General features: G+C 40.2%; 1 protein-coding gene across 1 annotated transcript in view; it reads left to right on the plus strand.

Moving 5' to 3' along the window:
* plcl1 (phospholipase C like 1) overlaps nt 1-24,668 on the plus strand; it is a 112,034-nt gene extending 87,366 nt beyond the window's left edge. Inside the window, exons 3-8 of the mRNA XM_017706539.2 lie at nt 825-2,519; nt 8,530-8,892; nt 10,727-10,930; nt 15,785-15,860; nt 20,002-20,111; nt 21,318-24,668. Coding sequence (XP_017562028.1) covers nt 825-2,519; nt 8,530-8,892; nt 10,727-10,930; nt 15,785-15,860; nt 20,002-20,111; nt 21,318-21,485 — 2,616 coding nt within the window. The 3' untranslated portion in view covers nt 21,486-24,668. The remainder of the gene's footprint in view (nt 1-824; nt 2,520-8,529; nt 8,893-10,726; nt 10,931-15,784; nt 15,861-20,001; nt 20,112-21,317) is intronic.
* Nucleotides 24,669-27,532: the final 2,864 nt, after the last annotated feature.

The raw sequence follows: 27,532 nt of genomic DNA on the forward strand, positions 1-27,532 counted from the left end.
CATTTGTTTGCACTAGGCACAGAAAACTGTCCTATTTACTCCCATGTAAATTTCTCAAAATCAGAATCTGCTTATTTCAAGATTTTCTATGTGTTTAACTTGTCATTGCTCAGACATTTTCTTCTCAATACACACAACATTACACCAAAATAATCTTCAAGGGGTCTTATCTCACACCATCTATCCGGTTAAGTGATAAACATTTCTTGAGTTATGACTGTTTGTTTAGAGGGTGCAAATCTGACTCAAACAAGGCTTCTCCACTAAGAGCTGCATAATAACAGAGTGACTGTTAATTTGAACGACTCTCCCCCCTCCCCCCTCAAACACATACATCTCTTCCTCTCAAACACACCACACACACACACACTCGCAGCTCTTTTCAAGCACTCTTGCAGTTCCTTCAGGAAATGCACATCTAGTTCTAGATACTATTCATGCATGCACCAAAGTGTCCCTTTAACCCTTTGGAAACAATAAAGTACTCTCTGATAGCATAAGGTGTGCGGGTGCAATTGTGTGTGCAGCTCATGATCAAAAGGTACAAAAAAAAACATTCTCAAACATGGATGATAGAAATATTTTTGGGGGTTTGTGGGATGGTATGAAAAAGAACAAAGGCCTAAATCTTAGATAACATTCCTGAGAATAATTTTACTATAGAATCTACAACAGTGATATCTAGTTATCATAGTAAGCTAAACAGATGAGTACTGTGTCAGTAAAGGTGCATGTGCACTTTAGCAGGAGCGTGGTAACTTTGAAGAATCCTTAAGCTGACCACTGTCTACCTTATAAAAGCTCTTTCCACTCTCCTGTTTCAGGTACGTCTACGCTTTAAGGAGGTCCAGCGCAGCAAGGAGAAGTTGACATCCCATGTGACACTGGAAGAGTTTCAGGAAGCTTACTGTGAGCTGTGCACAAGGCCAGATGTCTACTTCCTGTTGGTGCAGCTATCTAAAGACCGGGAGTGCCTGGACACACAGGATTTGCGGCTCTTCTTGGAGACGGAGCAGGGGCTCCCATTGGCCACCAGTGAAGGCTGCTTGGAGCTCCTGCGTCGCTTTGAACCCTCTGCAGCTGGCCGTGAGAAAGGCCTCCTGGGCCTTGACGGCTTCACCCGTTACCTACAGTCAGCTGAATGCCAGCTATTTGACCCTGAGCATCAGTGTGTGTGTCAGGATATGAGCCTGCCCTTGTGCCACTACTACATCAATGCCTCCTACCGCTCCTACTTGCTAGATGACCAGGTGCACGGGAGGGCTGATCTGGGAGGACTCATACGAGCCCTCCAAGCTGGATGTCGATGTTTGGAGCTTGGGGTGACAGATGGCCCTGATGGGGAACCACTTCTGGGGGTTGACCATGGACCAGATGGTAAACACCATCATCATCACCACCACCATCACCATCACCACTATAGTCCAGTCACTCTGCGCAGTGCCCTGGAAGTGGTCAACAAGTATGCTTTCCTCACTTCCCAGTACCCCCTTCTGCTGTACTTGTGTCAGCGTTGCTCCCCTGGCCAGCAGCGTACTCTGGCACAGCATCTCAAGAAGATATTTGGGGCAAAGCTGTACAAACCTGAAGCTCTGCCAGTCAGTCTCGGGGGCCGTGCCACCACACTCCCATCCCCTGAGCAGCTGAAAGGAAGAGTGCTTCTGGTGGGCAAGAAGCTGCCTCCAGAAGAGGAGGGTTCTGAAGGAGAGGTTTCAGAGGAAGATGAGGAGATTGGTGGTGGAGGCCCACTGGCTGGTCGTCGGATGACCATTCCAGGGGAGGAGGAACTTGGGGTTGTCTTGGTTGTGCCCCCACCCCCTCAGCCAAGAAGACTCCGCTTGCGCAGGGAGTTGTCTGATACAGTGGCAGTGGCTCGCACGGGTAGCCGTAACTTTTACGCTCACCGAACCAATGCACAGCAATCCCAGCAGCACTCTCCACCCTCGACCCCTTCCACTCCCAGCACCCCAGTTCCTCCAGATCTCCCTTATTGGACACTGTGCTCTCTGGGTGAGGGTGAGGCAGGCCGGTTGGCCAGTGAGAGCCCCGAGGAGCTGGTGAGCTTCACCAAGCGCTATCTAACGCGAGTGCGGCCTAGTTCTGTCCGGTTGGACTCCAGCAACCCCAATCCGCAAGGCTACTGGAAAGGAGGTGTACAGCTGGTAGCGCTCAACCAGCAAACCCCAGGTGCCATGCTGGATCTCAACCGAGGCCGCTTTGCACAGAATGGAGGCTCTGGCTATGTGCTCAGGCCAGCCGTCATGCGAGATGAGGTCTCATACTTCAGTGCTCAGTCGCAGGGCTGTGTGCCTGGGGTGCCCCCACAAACTCTCAGGGTGAAGGTCATTAGTGCCCACAGCCTGCCCAAACCACAGGGATCTGGGGCCAAGGGTGAGGTCATCGATCCATATGTGGTGCTGGAACTGCATGGAGTGCCGGCTGACTGTGCTGAGCAGAGAACTCGCACTGCTGCCCAAAACCAGGATGACCCACTCTTTGATGAGACCTTCGAGTTTCAGGTGAGAAAGAAGGTTCAGCACTGTGCATGCTAAATGTAACATTTCTGCAGTGCTTATTTAAAAGCTGAGCCTGATGAGGGATTTTGCAGTCAGGCTGTTTGATTTCTACGTGGGATTAGGAAACAGACAGGCTTATAATTATAAGGAGACAAAACGCAACAGCAGAGAAGAAATAGATTACCATAGGTTAATTTCCATATTGATTGCTTTAGGCTCTAAACTCTTATTTTCATTAGAAATATTTCAAAGTGTGGGCTTTTCTTACTGTTGAAATGTAATGTCTATGTTTATAATGTCATTTGAAAGGCAATGGGATGTATTTTGGCAGTTCTAGGTGCCAACAGATGTGCAAAGTCGTGCTGAGCCTCAGTTAGTATCACTCTCTGTACACTCTCATGTTTCTTAATCTTAAGTCCATGAGAGAACTGGTCAACCGAGTGATGTTACAATGCACACACTGACACACTATAGTATGCATTATTAACTTCGCACTGATTGTTCTAAACAGTATCATTGTACAAACCTACACAGACCTGTTTTACCAATCAGTTATCCACACACTGCACCACATGCTTGAGCCCAAACTCTGAAGTCCAAACTCTAACGTCAGCTATTAAAAACATTTGACAAAGTCAGAAAGCATGCTACTGGAACATATTGCTGAAAGCTGAGATGGTGTCATGTTAAATTGTGACAATAACAAAAATATTATTGCTCAGTCTTGTCTTGGCATAAACAATTAAAGCAGATCTGAGTGAGCACCACAGAATGGCTGAAGGCCAAAGCAGCTCTGAGTTCTGACAGAAGACAGACACTGGCTGTAGCTCTAAAGCCGTGGCCAAATATTCATAGAGAGGATGCTTGGAGTCACCTATGTCCTTAGTCATCTGCCAAGTGCTCATCTGAAAGTGTAGGTAGATTACAGAGTTTTGCTATATACTAATTTATATAAACGAGACAAAAATGTGACAGATTTAAATACAATTGAATTGGCTTTTCTGGTGCTTATGTTGACCTTATTTCAAAAATGTATTTCTTCGAGCATAAAACTGCAGAGATTAACACATCCTAATGAAAGACAGTAGAGAGTTCAGTACAGAATATTCATTACAAATGAGCTGCTTGATCTGTACATATTGTACCACTGTCAAGAATAAATCCCTTACACTGCAGACTTATTATTCAGTTCTAATTCTCAAGACTTATTATTCAGTAACTAATTTATTAACCACTATGAAACTAATATCTATGTAATGTAGTCATGAGATCAGTGAATTTAAGATTGGGGCCTTAGTATAAAAGGGAATTTAGAGAGATGGAGAGATAGATAGAGAGACAGACAGACTGACAAACCACTTTACTGAGGAAAAGTTGTCACAAAGTACAGTAAAGAGCAAAATAAAAGCAAAAGTATTGCCATTATTGTACAGATGGATAAATCGAAGAAGTAAAGATATATAATGAACTTTACTCAAATGCCCATAAAATGTAATGTGCAGTACAAAAATAAGGAAGTAAAATCACACAAATATTATGCAGTTGACAATGTAGTGGTGCTTGTCATGTGCGGTGAATGAACTGAGTGACTTAACACTGTAAATGATAACATATATCAATAGTTGTGCAATAAGCATGGATATATAAACGAAGAGGCAGTGCACAGTGAAGAGTAGAGAGATATAGTGTCCAGTTGTTGCTTAGTGAGCCTGTCCTATCACTGCCTCAGTATATAATAATGTCCCAGCACAGTGATGAGGTGTAATACAGTGTGATTGTTGTTGGTACAATCTGAATGAGTCTGTTACTGAAGGTGCCCCGCTTTCTGACCATGGTCTCTGGTCATGGAGGGCATGTAATGTTTTGTCCAAGGCAGCAATGAGCTTATTAAGTGACCATTATATGTTATTTTTGTTATATCTGCATAATTCAGTCATTGTCAACAAGTTTATTCAGAGTGGTTTGATGCAAAATGGTTCACTGTAAAGAAACTTTCCAGCTTGAATTTCTTTACAGTGGTCTTGATAGGAACCAGGAATCACAATATTTCTACTGCAAATATAACCATTTTATTTATTATCAAAATGACCAGTGAACCTACTTGTAATGTTAATTATAATGAACCAGGTAAATCCAAAAAAAATCATACATTTACAAATAAACTGTATAATAAATATAGGGAGGTGTTTGAGTGCTCAAGTACTCGGTTAACTGTATGGTTGAGTATTTGAAAACTGAAATCACTATGCAATTGTTATGTTTCATCGCAACAAGACAGAAAATACATACATGAACAATTCAGTGAAACAATGATTTTGCTCATATTTGTGAGAAAGTATATTATACATTGCTGCTCTGAAACACAAAGGCCTAAACGTCAGCATTTTGCCAAGGAGGCATTGTTAAGGACGTGACTGAGAAGGCAGGGCTAGTGCAGCTGTTTCACTAATTAAGTTATCTAATTTATCTGATGTTAGCTAGGTCCAGAGACAATGAACATATATTTTGCTGAGAAATTATGTGTTGACATATTGTCCACCAAGGAAAACACTTTACATAGAAGACAAGTCAGCATCCAACCTTACACTGGTTAGCTTTGTTGGGTCATCTGAAGAGGCGGTCCTCTGTTGCTCACCCAATACGAAAACCTGCTGATTCCCCGCAACTGTTTCTGAATTATAGTAAAATGTTATTCTCTGTGGTGCTGTGTATTTTGTACATTACCAGTTCTTTCACCTGAAAGGTAAACCTACAGCCTTCCGTCACAGCCACTGTGAACCAATCTGAATTCTCTAGGATGACTTAAACCACTTTGAAAGTTTCGATTTACATTTACACAATTTATCAGAATTTGTAAAATGGGTAATATTCCTTATGCAGGACTTATACAGTGTTTTAGTCTGTAATATGGCCAGTTTCACTTTCAATTGCACTTGTTTTCTTATTTTTATATATGAGTTTGTATAATACACCCTACAGTGCACAGTATTAACATACTTGATTGTTTTACACATACATTATCCACACTGTTCCATAAGAACAAGACCACGGTTGTTTCGTTTTTCCTTTGTATTATTACCTTCCACATCTTTCTTGCATTATTCTGATTGTTAAATGTGAGGATATAAAACACATGTAATTAAGAGTACTGCTGACCTGTGTTGTGAAGCCAAAATGAGGTTAGTGGACAAGACCTGTCATTAAGGATTCAGTATAATGATGCAGGTGTGGGTGCAATTGCACACAGCTCTTAATTAGGGAAGGATGCTATGAAAACTTAATGGCCTGCTACTGCTAACACTGCACACTCAGATCATAGTTCAAGCCTGGTGTCTAGATCACTCACTGGCCCGCTCCTCACAGGGGGCGCCAATTTCATTCGCACTCTTTTTTCAACAGATCTGACCTTTCTTTTAGATAGACCTAATTATGTCAGCTTTCCAAACAGCCTGCTATAATTAAGAGATGCAGATGAGGCCAGCCTCTCCCTGCTGATGATTTAGAGGGTCCTGCTTTACCTGTTCTCATAGGGTTTAGGATGCTCACACTCACATATATACACATACACATAGATTTGATCCAGTAACAGATTCCTGTTATACAAGAAACTGTGTAAAAAAACACTTTTCCTTTTGCTTTACTTTTTATTTATTTGTTTTATTTCCACATAGGATAACAACAGTAATAACAATAACACAAAATGCCACTTGTTGATGGAGTGGTAGCTTTTTGACTAGCGGCTGTTGCCTCACAATTATAAGTCACAGGAGAGTGCACATCTGACAGAAGGGGAGAGTAGCACGCACACATACATACATGCACACGCACACATATGGAGAAGCAAGTGCATTGCTTCTGGTGTAGTATGATAGATGATTGCTGCCTCTTTCCTTTGCTCTGGCCTTTTTCACCAAGCACATTCATCATAAAGTGGACTGTACCCCTAATAATACCAATCTCTCAGCATCTGTGTGTCCTTATTTCTGTGTGTGTGTGTCTGTGTGTGTGTAAACTTTGTAGCCTGGTCTCTTTCATACGGATTTATTTATATTTGTGGAGGTCTTATATGAAGTTTATTTCATGCACAATTTTCTTGTCTTCATTTCTTTTTTTTCATTGAGATTTGTGCTTTTCGTGTGGCGTTTGGTGATTTGCTGTCTGGGTGAGGGTGGGCTGTTGGGCTCATGTAGCTTTGTTGTGTGTTCTTTTTGTCTTAAGTCCTACATCAGTTTGTATGTGAGTACAAAAACACACAAAGCTTACCCACTTTTTAGTGTCTATGTGAGAAGGTGTGCCATACATGCACTTCTTTGCTTATCCACGAAAGAGAGTATAGATTTCAATAGTCAGTGGTCTTTTTTGTATGTGTGTGATGAAGGAGCAGCTTAGGCAAGCTCCATATTTGATCCATAGTAATTGTAGTAATTAGTAATTAATCCAAAATTATGTTTCATCGCCAAATATGTTTGCTCTGAAACTGACGTCTGCAAAATTTTCCCAAAAAAGTTGGGACGGGGCAGTTTAAGACTAGGAACCATGTGAAATATTCATAAAGTATCCTAAAAATAAGTGGGGCAATCATGCTTGGATATAAATGGAGCATTCAGGATAGGAGTACTTCATGAGCAAGGATTTTAAGAAACTTTTTTCCTGTTCAAGAGCAGCGTTTTTGTATCGCTATAAGGTTACTAAACTCTTAAGAGTAGCCTATGTTGCTAGAGTCTGTCCATGATATTTCCAGTCTTTCTAAGATTGCACAGATGAAGCTACTGTTTATTTTTCATAATTCTTTTACACTAAATATTGTGTATTGTATGGTATATCATTTATGGACATATGTTATATTGCAGATTTATGTGTATTGTACTACGTCAGAGTAGAATTACATCTTTATAGAGTGGATACAGTTACCACCAGCTTGTTGCTTGGCAATAAAAGAATTAATCAAAGAAAACAAAACAAAACAAAAAAAAAGATGGTTGAGGCTTGACACTTTCTAAGAAATGCATCAGCAAAAAACCCAATATTTTAAAAATTCATAAAGTAATACAAAATTAAAAATGTGTTTTTGTACCTTTTTCAATTTAATACTGGTCAAACAGAATTTCCCTGATTTGTGTTTTTATTATCATTTCATATGCTGTCTGAACCTTTTTGGAATTGAGTTTGTATTTAGACTGATGGCAAGAGGACAAGCAAGAGGACCTGCAACCCCAAAGACTGCTTAACTGCAACCAAAGACTGCTTAGCTGGCTGGTGTTTCAACAGTAACTGTAACTAAAGTGAAATCTACATTTACATTTATGGGAAAGACATCAGTAAATAGGGCCAGAAATTGCAATTACAAGTGTATATCTAATGACTGTGATGCTTGTACATTACTGTAATATCTAAAGAGGGGCAGAAGAGCAACTGTTTCCAATATGACTGAGAATGTCCATGCAGTGATCAGACTGTCAGCAAGTACAGTCCATCCACAATATAGTATAGAATAGTATAGAGGGATATAGTAGGGCTGCAGTGCATAATGTTCTTATTACAAAGACAAATGCACATTTGAGAGTTCAGTGATGTTAAAACCAACCAATAGTGAAATGATCAAGTGAGAGTCATCCTTCACCTTATTCTTCTCAAGTGGGTGAATGCATGTATGGTGTACACCAAGAGAACAGTGCTGGCCTGAATGCTTGACCCCTACAGTGAGCAGGTCTGGTGGCTATGTTATGCTGTGGGGGGCATATTGTTAGCCTGTTAGGGTCACTTGCCCCCTAAAAAGGATCACTGAAAATCCATTCAACATTATTTTGACTGATCACCCATTCTAAAGAGTCCATATCATAAAAACCCAGTTATTCTTCACTTCTTTGAAATATTAGTTTGATATAGTTCATTAACATTGTATCTTTTCTTTTGTCACCTATCTGTTGATATTGGTTTTGTAATAGATACAGAATAATTTATTGTAGTTACTGAACAACAAAGTCATTGTGGATTACATTTCTTCTCTGCATAGGTGAACATGCCAGAGCTGGCTCTGCTTCGTTTTGTTGTTCTGGATGATGACTACATTGGCGACGACTTTATCGGCCAGTTCAGCATTGCCTTTGAGTGCCTTCAGCCTGGCTACCGGAACGTACCCCTGCTGGGCCTTGCTGGAGACCCCTTACCCCATGCCAGCTTGTTTGTGCATGTGGCCATCACAAACCGTCGCGGCGGAGGTAAGGCCCAGAGACGAGGCCTGTCTGTTAGGAGAGGAGCGCGGCGTGGGAGAGAGTACGTCACCCTGCGAAACACAGGCATTAAAGTGTTGGATGACACCTTTCGCCCAGCCGGCGCTCCACTCAAAGAGGCCGCTGACCTAAGAGAGGATGCACTGGTAAGTGTCTGTGTAGCAGGAGATTAGAGTAATGTCTGTTTAACCCTTTAATTCTGAAGAAGCTGTTTAAATATGTTCCTCTCATTTAATTATTTCTCATTTTACTTTGATATGTGAAGAACGGGATTTAACAAAAAAGCTCATTGAAAATTTTAAACAAGCAAACATATGAATAAGAGTAAGTGATGAGCTGTGACTTTTAGAGCCAGATCTTCAATTTGGATTATTAATATCAAAACTGAAAAAAGTAACTCTATGATAGTGCTAATTCCTGTTAGCACCCATGGGATTTCTAATGGTATGTTAGCACTAAAATAGTGCTGTTTTTCATGAATGTTTTTTTGGCCATTTTAGATTAAAAACATTTTGTTTAAAGCTTGTAACTAACACATTTTCTACCTTGTATGTTGCAGTTGTTTAGTAAAGGGAGCGTTTGTATTCAGTCAATGACGTATCTGAGACTTACAGAGTGGTGCTTTTTTTCTTTCACGAAATTTTTCCCGCCTAATCAAAATCAAAATGTGATTGGTTAATTTAATGACAGTTCCTAATAAAGCTAGTAGTTAATCTGATGGGTAGGGCCCTTCTGCTCAGCTTCTGAAGGCCTGATGAATGGGAGAGCTAACGTAGCTGTATCTACCTAGACACCACAGGGAAAAAATCCTGATTGATTTTGTGGTGATTTTAGGATCTTAACCTTTATGTTTCAAACCAAAACCTAATGAAATAAGAGAATTACAGTACTTGCAGAGATTAAATACAACAATCATGATCATTCTATTGAATGAAAATGTAATATACTACAGACATTATGTTTTTTTTAGTTCTCAGAAAACAGTAGGCCTCCTCTGGCCCTGGATTCCCACTGATAGGGATATACTGCATCTATATTTTGTAACTTTGAAGACACAAATCAATAATAAGCCCTTAGCAATCTGAATGCTGCTCTGAATGTTTGCACACTTGCTCTTAGTGCATTCAACAGTAAAAGCAGCATTGGACGTCCTGTATATAGTGAAAGAAAATGCAGTAACACACAAAAAGCTTCAGTTTCTGCCTAGGTGTGTAGGTTGGGGTGACTTAATTACAAAAATTAGTTTGAATGTCTATGTTAAGTGCCCCTATATTTCTAACTTAAGCCAGCAAAATTTACAAACCTGGTATAATGTAAATATGTGATGTGGTGAGTATTTGAAATGGGAGTGATATTTATGTGTGCATGTTGAGTATTTGTGTGATCAGATGCCACCTGGGCGTACTGCGAGGGCAGGTAAATTGTGCGAGGGAGAGGAGGATTGCTTCATATCTATAAATACCTTCCACTCCACAGAACTGCTTATCTCAAACACACACACACACACTCTCTCTTTCTGTCAAACACACACACACACAAGCAGTCCCTCAGGTGGTTTATGGTAATAAAGGCAGTAGGTATATGATTCTGCCATGTGGAAATGGCTCTCCTGTCTGAATGAGGCATCAAAAAAAACTAGGGCTGTCCATAGCTGGCCAAAACTGAGAAGTTGGATAAAAGCAGTTGGATAAAAAAAGTTGGATAAATCTTAATTTATCAGTGTAATCACAAACATTGAGGCAGACTAATTCAGTACTGGTTACATCTGTGATAACACAATTCTTTTATCGGTCAGTGTTGAGATAAAATGAATTGCTATATTGTAGGACGCTAAACACAAATAAAAAGAACAGTGTTGTCTTCTTAATCATCAAGTAGATCCATGTATTTGTGTGTTTGTGGTGGCATTATTGTACCTCTGAGCTGCTATGAATTTTAACACATCTGTGTTCTGTTTCTGTTTACTCTGTATTTCTGTAGAGTGCTACAGTGGCTTTCAAAGAGCAATGTGGGCTCCCCCCAGTGGCAAAGCTCAAACAGTGCATCCAGAGCCTGGCCACCAGGCTGCAAGGTCCCGATGGGCCCCCAGGGGCAACTCTCATTCTGAAGGATGGTTACCCCTGCCTTGAGCCTCTGGGCAACCTGAATGACACCACACGCAAACTTCTGAATGCCTATGACACGGTGAATAACACAAACATGCACACAGACTATTATATAGCCCTTTTGATCTATGGTTTTATTTATCAGATGAACACAGTAAGCATACCATGAAACCCATCCCAGAAGCTCATACAGCTTTCCTCCCACAGTCCAAAGACATGCAGTCAGGCCAATTGGAAATCCAAAGTTGAACCTAGGTGTGAGTGTGTGAGTGACTGTCTGTGTCTGTCTGTCTGCCCTGCGATGGACTGGCGACCTGTCCATGGTGTATCCTGCCTTTCGCCCGAAGACTGCTGGGATAGGCTCCAGAAGTGGCTTAGAAAATGGATGGATGGATGGATGGCTCCTGAAAGACTTACTGAATCTGCATTGTTGACAACAGTGGATCCAAAGGCTCTAAAAGATACATCACAGAATTATATGAAAGGATTACGAATATATTGCATGATGCCTTAGACATTGTTTTATGATAAACATTAAAAAAAAACATTCATGGCAGACATAAATGTAAATACATAATGGTCTTGAAAGGCAGAATAGTTCCCATTTTTTAAAATTGGATTGGACCACTATTTTACCATTGTATATGTTACATACTCTATATGGCCAAAAAAGCTTGTTGGACATCCTATTCCAAAACCATGAACGTTATAGAGTTCATCCCAAGGGTGTTCATCTGGGTTGAGTTCAGGGCACTGTGGTTCCTCTACACTAACCATGTCTTTATGGACCTTGCTTTGTGCCCAGGGGCAATCATGCTGGAATGGGAAAGGGCCTTCCCCAAAACACTGGAAGCATAACATCATTTAAAATGACTTTGTTTTGTGTAGCATTACTACTACCCCAGCCCCAGCTCATTATCCCTTCTCAACCAAACTTGCTTTATGCACTATGGCACTATGCATTCTGGTAGGTAGCATTCTCTTGACATCCACCAAACCCAGATTCATCCATCAGATTGCCAGATAGTGAAACACATATTTGCTGCTCTGTAGTCCAGTGGTGTTACACAGACCTCCAGTCAGCACTTTGCATTTCACATAGTGACCCTAGCTCTGTGTACACATGCTCAGCCATGGAATTCCACTTCATAAAGGTTCTAATGCACAGTTCTTGTGCTGATGTTGTCCAGAGCTCTACTGTGAGTGATTTAACAGAGAACAGGTGATTTTTATATACAAAGTGTTTCAGCAATCAGTGCCCTCACTTTGTGAGTTTGCAAGGTCTACCATTTTGTGGCTGAGCTGTTGTTACTTCTAGATGCTTCAATTTCCAAATAATAGCACTTACATTTGACTAGGGCAAATGTAACAGTAACAATTCGAGTTGTGGCAAAGGTAGCATACTATGACAGTGCCACGTTTACAATCACTTTTCAGCATGATCCATTCTACTTGGTTGTCTATGGAGATTGCATGGATATGTGCTTATTTTATACACCTGTTAGCAATGGATGTAACTGAGTCATGTGAACTCTTTTATACAGCCATACAGTGTATAAAAACTAGTGTAGGTTTACTGATCAGTTTGAATAGTAATGAAAATGTCTGTCATTCCTGTCATCACCACCATTAAAAAATCAGTCGGTGTGTTTGCCTACAATGCACCATTTTCTCTCACACCAGTCTGAATGGCTTTGTTTAATTTGGTCTGCTTAGTTTAATTATGCACAGATTTTGAAAAAAAATTATGGAATTCCCTGTTAATGTTTTGCAAGACAGCATAATTAAAATATATTATTTTGTCCATGTCATACAGCCCTTACCCTGGTGACAGAATACAACACATATAAGCAAAATTACTCTGGTGGGCTTTTCTGACTTTTCAGGTTTAACATTTTGCATCAACAATAAAGAGATGCATAAATATAAAGCAGTCTCTGCAGAACTGACACACTCCATCAGTGACTAAACCAGTCTGCTCTTATCTTGCTCTCTCCGGCTTCTAACCAATATAACAGATAGAATAGTCCTTAAAAGACTAAAATAAAAAAACAAAAGTAAAAAAACAAAAAATAAGGAAAAGTGCTAAATATATATTACATGTTGTTATGGTTCATAATGATAAACAAACAATTTGTGGACTATAAGACTACATTTCAGATTACATAATCTGAGCATTACATGTTTATTTACAATCTGATCTTGTGTTTGTATATGAAGTGTGGCTCTTACCTTCTGTCTGAAATGAGAGACAGTTTTTTCTGACGTGGCTCAGTCACTTTGAGCGTACTGCGGAATCCACAAACGAGTAGAGGTGGTCTATGTAACCAAATAGACGTGGAATCTACAACTATATAGTGGTGCAAAGAGGCAGCTATAAACATTTCTGTGGAGTAAATAATTTGTTTTGTCCGTTAAGATGCAACACTTGCTAGGTACTTAAATCCTATGACTTGTGTTTTCTTCTTGCTTCAATAGCTAAGATATTTTGGTGATGTCTTTGCAAGTGAGTTAGCATGATTGAGGTATTAGCATGAGTATTTGATACTTGATATTAGCATTAGCATGAGTATTTGATACTCATGTTCCCAAACAAAAGATAAATATAAGGATTTTGCATGTTCGAGCTCAGGCTTGCTTTCTCCCCTCACCATTTTAAACAGCTTGCCTAATCAAACCACTTATTTCCAGTTCCAAAAACAGTGTTTATTGTTTATCACTAACAATATCAAGGACTATGTTAAATAGGATTGTAGAAACAATTTCCAGTATTGCACATTTTATAGCATGTAATGTAACTGTGTTCAATTCAGTGTGTGTTGTCTCGCAACCCTGGTATTGAAAAAACGTTATATTAGCATGCATAGCATGACACTAATTCAAATGCATACTCACAGAATTCAGCAACTGCCCAGTGGCTGCTGTTATAAGTGGGTTTGTGTTAATGACGTTCCACTTAATTTCAGGGAGTACAGGGATATATATATATATATATATATATATATATATATATATATAGGATTGGAGAGCTACTTCACTACAAAAATACATTGTCAGTACATCATCTCATAGCTGTGCCTTGTTAAATCAAACAGCAAGCAGCCATAGGGAATAAGCAGTAAGTGAGAAACACATGAATTTCAGGGCTGGAAATGAGAGAGACTGGTCTGGCAGCACCACAGACAGTTTAAGCAAACACAGTGAAGAGCATAGCAGTCGAGTGTGAAATCACAGCTACTGCTTGATATGGAGTTGAAGTTGATGTGCTTTGACACTTATGTTGTTTAATCCTGTTCATCCTGTTTGTTCATCAGTGGATTATTTTAATTTAAAAAATTGACAAAATTCAAAATTAGGCAGGATGGTAGCCAAATCACGGGCCTTCAATATTACCTGCCAGTGTGTCCTCCAGTCTTATGACTGAGTCACAGATATGCTCTTTTGCCTCTCTGCCTTAATTAGACCTGGGCTTATCTGGCCACTGGATTCAATGTTTTATTTCTCTCTGGGTCAACAACTGTGAATGTGAGTGTGTGTGTTTCCAGTGTCGACTCTACTTAATAAGCAGCAATGTAAGCAGCTGCTTAGGGCTCCACGGTCAGTTGGGGCCTCCTTACAACTTATATTATTGTACCATTATGTTGTCTTAGACACTGGAGTGAAGAGGGGAAAGCAACTTGTCTAAAAAAGGACGTATGCATCTGAAGCTAAAAACAACAGAAAAAGAGAAGATGAGGGGGAAAAACTGGAAGATTTGTTGGTGGTGTTCATGTTATGCCATTTGTTTTGACTTGTAGTTGGACAACAAGAGTGTTGCTCTGTGCTCTGTCTATGAATCAGGTTCAGCTTAGGTTTTCTGAAAGAGTTTCAGCTTCACAAAACTCACAGCTAACATAGACATCATTAACTTGTTTATATCAGTGATTAACTGTCTCTGTTAATCTAGATTTACATACCTGCTGTGATTAATCTTTGTGCAGGTGCATAAGAAGGCATGATGACAAGCACCCAATCACATAAAACATTAGCAGTAGTCTGCTGAGAAAGACAGAAATGCAAAAGAACAGAAGTCAAATTGCTATAAGATCAGGGGTTTGCAGTGCTGAGCTGGTCAGGGGTTTGCACTGCTGATCAGGTGCATTAGAGCAGAATAAACATCAAAACATGCAGAGCAGGAGTACTCCAGCACTCTAGGGTTTATAATCATTGGTGTATAGAGATCAGTGCATGAGTAAGCACAACTTGAGTCACTGTCCTCTGCTTGCTTACTGCAGCACAGTTTACATTCTTTCAGATTAAATTGCTATGACAGATGCATTATCATGGCTTAAAACCTGGCATGGTCATTTCCACTGGCATGATCATTACTACAGGTTTGATAATTTTTTACAGGCTTAACCATTTCTACACGTGATCCTTTCTGCACATGGCCACTTCTTTAAACTTGATCATTTCTACAGACCTATTTATTTTAAACTTGGTAATTGATGATTACAGGATGAGTCTACTGGCTCAATCATTTCTGCACTTGTTTATTTCTGCACTCAATCATTTCCACTGGCTTTTTCAGTTTTTACACTTGATCGTTTATACACTTGCTCATTTTACACAATCATTTTTACAGGCTTTTTATTTTCTATGTCAGCCCTGATAATTTCCCAGCTTGCACACATCTTTCCTTCTTTCCCTGGTGGGCTGTTGGCTCAGGGTCTTGTGCTGTATCTGAGAGGGGCAGACAGTTAGACAGACAAGTTTGGCCTAGCTGTCTGGCTTGGTGAGTGTTATAAATATCTTCACTGTGGGAGAGAGCAGGCAGGGTCTCCGCTCACTGTGAGACAAGTACACAGCGTGTTTGTGTGTGTGTGTGTGTGTGTGTGTGTGCGTGTGTGTGTGTGTAATAACCTTATCGTCTGTGTGTTTGTGTCCTTCACAGATGATCTCGGCCAATAGGCAGCTAATAGAGAATGCGGATGGCGTGCAGGAGAGGATCGCTCAGGTGCAGAAAGAAGGTGGGTCAAGGATGGAGAAAGAGAGAAGGATATTAAATTGGAAAAGATAACGGAGAGGGATGCTGCCTCGTCCATCTGGGCGATGTAATTTCCTAGAAGGCTGATACTAATACTGTGATCAGTGTTTAATTAACAGCTGATATCATTCATTTCATTAACACCAAGTGTCTGTGTAATTACTTTTTCTGAATACTAATCCCACAGAGCAGTCATTATATTGGTACACTACCTTTCAAACATTTGGAATCACTTTTTATATTAGTCATTTTTATTGTCGATTTAAATAATACAAACTAGAACCCCAAAGAAGCTTTTAGTATTCAATATTTCAAGGATTCTGGGAACAACAAGATGCTATCAGGTGAGAACATTGTATAATTATCTCATCATAGTTGTTTCTTGTCAAGTTATCTGCCTGAAGCTTTAATAACTTTTGAAATATGAGGCATTCTGCATATTCTTTAACTTATTTAGTTAAACAATTTGAGAGAAAAGTAGAATCTTTGAATTTTAACATGAATTTCAGATTCAGATTAGTAAGTATGATGTTTGTTTTACTTTAATGATAACAATCACTTAAGCTCCACAGGTTTGTGCGGAAGCCTCTGATAAGTGGATTAGACATAGCCAGTGTCACAAATTTGCCTAAATTTGAATAGTCATATATATATATATATATATATATATATATATATATATATATATATATATATATATGTGTGTGTGTGTGTGTGTGTGTGTGTGTGTGTGTGTGTGTGTGTGTGTGTGTGTGAGTGACTAACACACACCCATATATATATATATATATATATATATATATATATATATATGTATATATATATATACACACATTATTTTACACATCATAACTTTTGAAAAATTCTCAAACTTTCTGTTGGTTATTTCCAGGTTTAAAGGAAAAAAAGATTTTTGAGCCCCAGCGTACATTTGCAACCAAATTGAAAACGTTGATAAAAAAGTCCCTGCAGAAAAGTTAAACTTATATTGATTCCAAAAACTATAAACTTATATAGTGATTCCAAACATTTGAGAGTAGATGACTGTGTGTTATCACAGTGATTTGTACTAAAAGGTACAGGATGCTCATGTTCTGAACTGTTGTGGCCCAGTGTCATTGTACCGTGATGCCGTCTGCTATCACTGAAAAGGCTTATACTCAGTAAGCAGATGGAGATAAACTTTGAGACATCCTAGCTTTCCCTCTCTCCATACATACACTCATGCGCACACACACAAATTACATGACATTTCTCATTAAGCTGGACTTGCCTCCTTTGTGTCCTCGTGTGCAAATAAACTCTGAACACAGAAAAGCTGTAGAGAAATGGAATGCTGTGTGTGAAATGGAACAGGATGAGCACCTCACTGCAGCTTTGGAATTAGAGAGAAAATGAGGGAGCCAAAAAGGGCAGCTTAGAAAAGACTCAGAAAATGAGGGGATTCATCAAGAGGAAAACAGTGTATCTAACCACCAGAAATACATATCAGCCATTATTTCTACTGGTGTCACACTATAAATGGTGTTTTCTCAGTAATGATGAGTTACATACAGATGGGTGACACATTAAGTCAAGGTGTTGGGCCACCCAAGCAGCCACAACAGCTTCAATGCAGCACTGGCATTGATTCTACAAGTCTTTGGAACTGTATTAGAGGGATGTAACACCCTTCTTCCATAAGATACTCCCTCAATGTTTTGATGCCAGTGGAGAGCGCTGTCTAGCATCCATCCATCCATCCTCCACCGCTTATCCGAGTGCTGGTCACGGGGGCAGCTGCCTAAGCAAAGAGGCCCAGGCCTCCCTCTCCCCCGCCACCTCATCTTGCTCTTCCAGAGGGGTACCGAGGCATTCCCAAGACAGTCGAGAGATATAATCCCTCCAACATGTCCTGGGTCTTCCCCGGGGTCTCCTCCCCGTCAGACATGTCTGGAACACCTCCCTAGGGAGGCGTCCAGAGGCCAGTCTTACCAGATGCCCGAACCACCTCAGCTGGCTTCTCTCAACGTGGAGGAGCAGCGGCTCTACTCTGAGCCTCTCCGGATTGCCGAGCTTCTCACCCTATCTCTAAGGGAGAGTCCGGCGACCCTGCAGAGAAAGCTGATTTTGGCCGCTTTCGGTCACTACGCAAAGCTCGTGACCATAGGTGAGAGTCGGAACGTAGATTGACTGGGAAATTGACAGCTTCGCCTTCTGGCTCAGCTCTCTCTTCACCATGACGTACCGGTTTAGGATCCGCATTACTGCAGACGCCGCGCCAATCCGCCTGTCAACCTCTCGCTCCATCCTTCACTCGAGAACAAAATCCCAAGATATTTAGACTCCTCCACTTGGGGCAAGAATTCACTCCCTACCTGGACAGAGCATTCCACCCTCTCAGATTTAGAGGTGCTGATTTTCATCCCAGCCGCTTCACACTCAGCTGCAAACTGGTCCAGAGAGAGCTGGAGGTCCCGGCCTGATGACGCCAACAGGACCACATCATCTGCAAAAAGCAGACGTGAAATCCTGAGGTCACCATACTGGACACCATCTGCCACCTGGCTGTTCCGAGAAATTCTGTCCATAAAAGTTGTGAACAGAATTGGTGACGATGGACAGCCCTGGTGGAGTTCAACCCTGACTGGAAACCATTCCCACTTACTGCCGGCTATATTAACCAAGCTCCTGCTCTGTTTGTACAGGGACTGAATGGCCCGTAACAACGAGCCCCTCACTCTGTACTCCCGGAGCACTCCCCACAGGATCTCCCTGGTGAGGGTAAAAAGCTGGTCCAGTGTTCCATGACCTGGGCGAAACCTGCATTGTTCCTCTTGTATCTGAGATTCAACTATCGGTCACACTCTCTTCTCCAGTACCCCTGCATAGACCTTACCAGGTAGGCTGAGAAGTGTGATCCCTCGATAGTTGGAACACACCCTCCAGTCCCTTTTCTTAAAAAGTGGGACCACCACCCCAGTCTGCCATTCCAGGGGGACCCGCTGTCTAGCATGTCAGGTAAAAATGTTCCAAAGGGAATTCCCTTTCCCAATTCCAGTTGGGTTTAGATCCAGTGACTGCAAAAGCCATTTATGTCACTTACATCATTACATTACACCCCTCATGTCCTTGTGCATGGGGTATTGTTATCTTGGAAGAGACCCTCCTGTGTGGATAAAAATATTTCATCACAGGATTAAGGTGATCAATTAGAATAACTTTGGATTGATTTGCAGTGGCGGTGCTGTCGCCTCACAGCGAGGAGGGCCTGGGTTCGAGTCCCTGGCCGGGTGACCGGGGTCCTCTCTGTGTGGAGTGTCTCCCTGTGTCTGTGTGGGTTTCCTATGGGTTCTCCGGTTTCCTCCCACAGTCCAAAAATATTTCATCACAGGACGAAGGTGATCAATTAGAATAACATGCAGTCAGACTAATTGGACATGCTAAATTGCCCCTGGGTGTGAGTGACTGTCTGTGTCTGTCTGTCTGCCCTGCGACCTGTCCAGTTTGTATCTTGCCTTCTGCCCAATGACTGCTGGGATAGGCTCCAGCACCCCCCCGCGACCATGACGGAGAAGTGGCTTGGAAAATGGATGGATGGATGATTTGCAGTGACCCCTCGAAGGGGACAAGTGGACCCAGCTAAAAGCAAAATGCCTCTGAAAGCACAACAGAGCTACTTAACCTTCTCACTTTAGGAGTCAAGCATTCAGGCCTCCTGCACTAAAGCATGAGTGTCATGAACATTGAATGTGTGCTTTCCAGCCCTATTTACTGATGTCTTTCCCACAGATCTCCATTTAGTCACTGTTCCTTTTGAAACACTAGTCCGTTGATGAGTCTTTGTTACTAAAACTCCTGCCTTCCATGTCCCAATACTATATATTCTTTAAGACCTTTAGCTCTTGCCCTTAAATCGAGGTCAGCTCTGGGTTTTTATACATGCCATAGAGAATGGGAGGATATTAATTGCTTAATTGTTTCATGCAGTAGACCTGTTTGTAGATCTGCACCTTTTATGTCTTTCCTCTCATTTCTTCAGGCTTTTCCTTCAATTTGTCACCTGTATACATATCTGTGTGCATTTGTGGCAGATGTATATGCATGTTTAGGTCTGTTTAATGTGCGTCATGCTCCTCTCTCAGGCATGGTATACCATGAGGATCTGTCCAAGTTGGGGGAAAAGGAGAATTTGAAGGGGAGAAAGCAGAGTAAAGCCGTTGAGAGCTTCACCTGGAACATCACTGTGCTGAAGGTGGATAATCCGTCATGATTCTTTCTTCCCCCACAGTCTCTTACTATCCTAATAGCCTTCAGATACAATGTTCTTGCAGTTTTCAGCACTATTTTTAGCCATTGCCAAAATGTGTCTATTTCTGCCACTTAATCTGCTCTTCTCTGTTAATCTTGTGATGTCTCAACTCAGACTCAACTGTTGTTGTATTTATTTAATATGTAAATAATGTGAGATAACAAAGCTGAAACTTTATAGGTTTTTTATTCATTTTGTATTTCAAACTACCTTTCTGACCAAGAAAGCACATGAATAGAAACAAAAGTCAGACAGAGATCTGAGATATCTGAATGATCTGTGAATGAGTTTTTGCACTCACTTGGAAAAATCACAGCATATACAAGGAAGAAGATATCACGCACATTACAAGTTTCATTTGGGAATAAGCACCCCAAACACCTATTTGCAACCTTTTTATGTGAGACAAATAAAGCTGGAACTAGACCAAACTTTTTCAGGCACAGAAGAAGATTCTGTGCATGAATATGTAGTTGGGATGCTCAAAGAGTCTAAAAGAGCCTAAGTACTCAGTGATGTACCAGCAGGGCAGTTGAATAGAGTTCTTCAATAGCATGCTCAAAGTGCTAAATTGAGGTTAATGTATGGCTAAAAATTGCTTAGTGCACACATATTAAGTTGTGTATACTATGATATTAACTTAGCTAGCTAGCAACGTTAAAAGGGTCAACTTTTCATTCGCCAGCTTCTTGTTCAAATTTCCCTGTTCCACTTTAAATGGTGCCTGAGCCACTAGAAATTAACTGTGGCATCATTTAAGGTGGAACAGGAGAATTCAAACCAGAAACTCATCTTCAGCACATTTTAATATTTGACATTTTGTCATTGCAGATTTTAAATGCTTTAAATTTGTTAGCTATTAACTAGACATTATTAGCTAGATATTAGCTATGTTGTCTGCATTACTATGTGAACAGCAGTCAGTGCCACCCTTCAGGGCTAAAGGGTGAATTAGCAGTTATACATTAACTCCAAACGAGCCGCGGACCCCTGCTTTAGAGAATATGGTAACTTATTTTGATTTGTTTTCAACAAAACATGTAATTTGACCAGGGGTGTCCAAACCTTGTGTCTGTAGCTTTGTTCCTTTAATCTTCTGTGTGCTTAATATTCTCTCTAATTAATACTCTCTCTCTCTCTGTCTCTCAGGGTCAGTGTGATCTCCTGCGCACTGCTAAAATGGATGCTCTGGATGCACTGAGGCAGCTGGTATTGGCTTGTGAGGCCTGTGGCCTGACCGTGACCTCTGACCTCCAGTATACACCACACAGCCTGACCCCCAGGCGGGGCAGTAGTCATGGCAATGGCCGCATCTGAGGTCCCTTCCAGCCACTCTGGGACCACTCAGTGATTCATGAACATGTGTAGATGGAGTGAGACAGTTGAGAGATGAATGGACAGATGGACAAATGATGGAAAAGACAAAACTCTTTTCATTGGTGCAATAGATGAGATCCTCTCATACCAGGTTTTGAGTTGAAGTATAACTGGCTGAAGGGCTTAGACAACAGGCCTGTGAATGTATAGATCTGGTCTTAAGTACTTGGTGAAGTACGAGCCAGACAGTTGAAAATTTCTCAATAACATGCCCAAAATGTTTTACTCAAAATGTTCTTACACAGTTCCAGAGAAGAACCAAACTAATGTGTAACATTCCTGCAATACCTTTGAATGGAGTGGAGAGCGCTACGTACTGTAGTTTGAGGCCTCTCACAGGGACCTCATAAGGACTTTTGCTCTTTTTTTCAGTGGTAGTGCTGTGTCATAGCTTAGTTACCATTTCTGTAGAGTAAATACAAGCTCTTGGATTCACAAGGGACGTTTAATATCAACTGAACTATTAGATCATCTGACCAAGTCAGAGCAGAAGACCAGCTTACATGGTAAATACGATCCACTTTTAGATGCCCAGTCTGCTCTCACCTCAGGGCTCCACCTCCTGAGCTGTCATTCAGAATTTGATTGAGTCACGGAAGCTCCCCAGGAGGTAACACAGGCTGACACATCTCTGTGCTTCCAGAAGTATTCTCAGATGGACTGCTCCATCACGTTGATGCTTGTCCTCTATCTGGCCCAGCAGGCCTGGAACATCTCACCTTCCCCAGTGGGCTGGGATAGATCTCCCCCTACCTGATGGGAAGTAACAGGAGCTGCTTCTTGTCTCATTAAAGATACAGACCGGACATGAGTTCCCAGTGTAAGTGCGTTAACTGAGCCCTCTGATCAAACCCTTTACAGAGTGGCCAGTCGCTGTTCCACCATGAAATCCACAAACTGGCCAGAATCCGCCAAGCCTACAAGTCTTCCAGATTGGAAAGATTGAAGGATGTTTGATTTTGTTATTTTGTCTTGGCATAAATGAGACAAAAAATATGAAGCTGAATCAGTCAAAAAGTCACACTGAGCACTGAGAGCCCATGAATAAAAACTCAATTCTGCAGCGAGTACCGAATAAACAGCTAAAACCTGACAGCGGCTGAAGAACACTGGAGCATTAACCAATGTCATGGCTAATGTTGGAGATGAGGTAGTTTAACATTTATTAACAGTGTTGATATAACGGTGATATAGAGAAGGGAAAAGAGCAGTGCTTTATCAACTGCTTTAAATGAAACACATAAGGATGTTTTTTCGTGTTAGAATTTGTTTCACCTTTCTCAATGTTAACACAGTAATATAGAAATATATATATATATATAATTTTTTTTCTTTTTATATGGTTGACAAGTGGGTGTGTCATTAAGTATGTGTGTGAACCTATGTATGTAGCTAGGTGTTTGTAGGTCTGTATGTATGCATTTGTCAATTATAAGGGAAAAAAACTTTCTGAATGTGAAGAACTTTTCTGCTACCTGAAGGATTTGATTGTTGCTTTCAGGAGGACTCATGATTGTTTAACATGTCTGTCTTTAGTTTCTTACCTCGTCTCAAAGAGAAGAACCATCTTGGATTCACCATTTAGAGACCAAAGGGGCATTGCATTTTCAAAGCATGAATGTGTACAAAAATCAATAATAGCAACAGTTTGAGCCTTGTAGTTGACTTGCCTTTCCTCATTCCACCTGCACCTTCTTTTTCCTTTCACTCTATGCCATTCTCACTCCATTTATGTTTATATGTACTTCCTTTAGTTTCTAGGTGAGATACAAGCACCGGTGCACATTGCCAAAGCCTATTCCTGTGTTTTAATCCCTCCCTCGTCTCTCTTCTTCCTCTGAGCAAGGGATCTGTGTCACCGAGCTTGTAAATGTGCGTGTGTTCTTGTATGCATCACCTACAACAGATGTACTGAGAGCTAAAGTGCTTCTTAATTAACAGTTATCATGTGTTGGAAAGAACCTCAGCTTACTCTTAAAACTTTCAAATCCACTGCTCACCTAGTGTAGAACCTGAGGCACCCCATCATGGCCTGTATGTGTGACCTGCCTCCTTTTTGACCAAGAACTTGTCCTGCACAGGATCTGCTTACCTGTAAAAGGGCCCATGGCTGAATAATGAATGCCCAGCCACAGTATTAGCTTTCTGCTTCAATTTACATGGCTCTTACCTCGACATAAAATCAACATAGGTCAGAAGGGCAATACTGTAGATCCACAGATCAATGTTCATGTCTGTGAAATGTGGTTGGGAGTTAGATATACCAGAGTTGAGCAATAGAACCCCATAGAGGTTTGATGTTCCACTGTTAAAATGTTCCAAAGTTAAATGAAAAGTTTGTGAATTTTAACTGAATAGATTTTATGGGCTGCTTAGCTTGAAGGGAACACAATGTCTTTGAGTTTCTTCCAGAAGATATAATGCATCTATTTGGGTCAAGAATATTTATTAGCAGTACATTGATACTACCAAATGGTGAAAAGCTTTAAGTTCAACATTATACAACAAACTGTATCCTGTCCAGAATGAACATTTGAAGAACTTAAATTATTCCATTTCTGTGAAACATTAGTCGGGACTGTTAATGAAGGACTTGAATTTGGAATTCGGAGTTCATTTCTAGCTTATCCCCTATAAGTAGGAGTGGTCTATTTACATGTAAATGAGCTCGAAATTGTACTGTATCCTTGAATTTAAATTTTGGAGTCCTGCAGTATTAAGTGAAGGTGAACGCCTCAGATGGTGCTTTGGTATTCCACTGTTTATTTACCGAAATGGCTTTTCTTCAAAAGAGCAGCATTAGTCCAGTTCGTCTTAAATAGCTCTCTTGTTTTCTCTCTGTGTGACTACTGTCCTCTAGCACTTGGCGTGCTTCTGTTGTGTCTGCCTTTCCTCTGACTTTTACAAACAAAACTGTTACTGTTTTGTCTAACTGTTGTTATCTTTAGTTGTCCTTGTATAAACAAAGAGTATTTATTAAAGGTGACAAGTGTGTTTTAAACAAATAAACTTTAAAGCGACCTTGCTTTTATTTTGAAAAGCCAGTTTGTATTCTAAAAGATTAACAAATATAATGTAACACAGATGTGCCCCAGACTAAATAAAGCTATCTTTTACGGACTATCCCACTGTTTCTCTACTCTATATGCCTTTTAAGTCTAATTAGCCTATTCCTTTTTGTTCTGTTTGTCATGCTAACATGCATGTTTTTTCCATTTATCATAATCCTGTGGATGGAAATATCAAGTTTTGGTGAGTTCCAATGTCTTCCACTAAGTGGCATTGTTTAATGATAGTGGATAGACTTGGGGGCTGCAAATACAAAACGAATGTTGAGAAGGGTGGTATATAAATTATACTGACATACATCTTGAATTAGACATACCATGATAAATAAAAAAATTAGATGTTTCTCATATATATATATATATATATATATATATATATATATATATATATATATACACATACACACACACACATATGAGCATACTATACGCCAGCATAATGCTATAGAGTAACATTAAGGTGCCTTCACACATGTATAAAATCACAATATATTTCACAACCAGTTTATTGGTTGCACTGGAACGTGGTTGCTGGTATTAAAACATTCACTGTATTATTTAATGCACTCTGATTTATTCATTCCAACCTAACTGCCTTATATTAGCTAGTTGCAAGAAAAAGAACAGCAGAAAACACTGCAACACAGAAAGGCATGTGCTAGTAGTTGGACAAATGTGAAGTCTTTTTTCTACATTAAATCAACAAATCAAGGCCATTACTGAATATTTGAAGGGGCTACGCAACATATTACTTACCTTCATATCCACCCCATCAGAAATCAACTCTCATCAGAAAAATGTAATAAATACTACAGCAAACAAAATGAAATAGTAAACAATAAAAGGGGAAACAATGTTGAAACTAAATTAAATAAAATACATTTAAAATATAACATTGTAATGGTAATTGCTGCTTTCTTGCCTTATTTGAAGTCATCATTGATGACTTCATGACTGACACAAATGAGGAGAAAAAATATACAGTCATACATTCTTTGAAGACCTCCAAACACATTTCTTTTCTTTTGCACACTTAAATATGACATTTTTCTGCTAATTTTATTGCACTATTCTGAACGAAAACCTTGTATCTCCAAAATATCTCAGTTCACATACAGATGTGTATACAGTAAATGAGTCTCCTCAGAGGACATGCACCATATACCAGCATACACACAACTAAATTAGTGCAATGTACTGAGGTCATACATACTACCTTTTGCTCACATTGCTAGATGCTGGCTGATGCCTGAAAATTGTTATTAACATAAGCTCCTCTGGATGGAGACATTGCCACAGAATTATTCTGTACCATAAGGAGTAGCTCAAAACACAGAGCACAGAAACTCATTCTAATGAGTCATTCTACCAGAAAAGAAAGCCATTTTTAAAAAACTTATTACACACAACTTTTATTTTATGGCAAGCTTTATGTTTGTTTGGTTAATTAATTAATTATTTGAAGATATTTTTTGCATGATGCATGTGCGTTTTGCAAGACTCTCTCTCTCTCTCTCTCTCTCTCTCTCTCTCTGTCTCAGTCTCTCGGGGCATGATGGAACAGATGTGAGGAGATGGGACACTGTGGTAACTACACAGGTGACATGACAGGAAGTCAACTCCTAATGTAGGCAACATCTGGCCACTGCTGGTGTGTGTCAAAGCCTGCTGTTGTGATGATGTTGCCCGAAGCCACACCACTCGCAGGGCGCCTGCAGGGGTCCCTCAGGGCCTGGAGGATAAGCAGAGGGGCCACAATTCATCCTCTATACTCCCTCGTCTTCTTCTTATGAGATGTGTTCAGTCTTCAAGGGGCTACATGTAAAACTGGACTAGAAATGGGCTTTTTGTCTCCAGAGTCTGTCACCAGTGCTCATAGATGAAGCTAAGCTCTTACGGTGAGAAAACATTTGAACCTGCATGATTATTTCTTGCTTAGTCAGTTAGATTTCAACATTTCTAACACGGCAGACCCATGTGGTGACGACTGAAGAAAACTAATTTAGAAACAGTCAAATGCATGTTGATCATTTGTTTGGTAATTTAATCTTCCCAAATAATTAGCAAAGATAATAATCTTTGCCTGGCGAATGTGGTGGATATATGTTAGACACATTCTGACCAACTAAAGATCGCTTTCACTTCGACTGTTTCATTTTCCTGGAATAAACTTCAGAAGACCATGAAACTGAATTCTCTTGTTGAAATAAATCATCTTAAAAAATATAATTTGTCTGGTTTTATCTGATTCTATATGATTTTCTCAATGTATGTGGTTCAAGCAGAAAGAATGTAAATAAAAACATATAGGAATGATTTTACAAATCCTTAAAATTAGTAAAAAGACAGGATATTTAATGTTTCCTGTTGGCTAACTAATTAACTTAATTGTTTATTGCATATAGATGCATTTATAGCTTCTAAAGTGTCTTATTATCAAGTCACGCTACATGCTGATGTAGAATGTGGCTTGACATAGTCTTGCTGAAACAATCAGGAAAAAGATGCCATCTATATGGCAGCATATCGCTGCTGTTGGAACAAAATCTCCATTTTTGTTGTTTTTCAGCTTTTGACATATTTTGAAAATGCCCGTTGCCCTTTACATTGTCTGTAAATTTCATGATGAATGGACAACCAGAAATGGTCAAAAACATCTGGTTCCTTTGTCTCACAATAAAAGTAAAGTAGGTTTTTTTTCTTCTCCTGTAAAGTTACCATTTTGGAGATGCAAGGTTTTGTTTTGACAGAAGCTATATGTTGCTCCAAAATGTGTATGTACCTCTCAGCATTAATGGCGTCTTTGCAGATGTGCAAGTTACCCAGGCCATTGGCACTAACAAAAACATGTACCATAACAGACACTGGCTTTGGAACTTTGCGTTGGTAACAGTCTGGATGGCCCTTTTCCTTTTGACC

This window comes from Pygocentrus nattereri, chromosome 6 (genome assembly GCF_015220715.1).
Source record: "Pygocentrus nattereri isolate fPygNat1 chromosome 6, fPygNat1.pri, whole genome shotgun sequence".
Taxonomy (NCBI): Eukaryota; Metazoa; Chordata; class Actinopteri; order Characiformes; family Serrasalmidae; genus Pygocentrus; species Pygocentrus nattereri.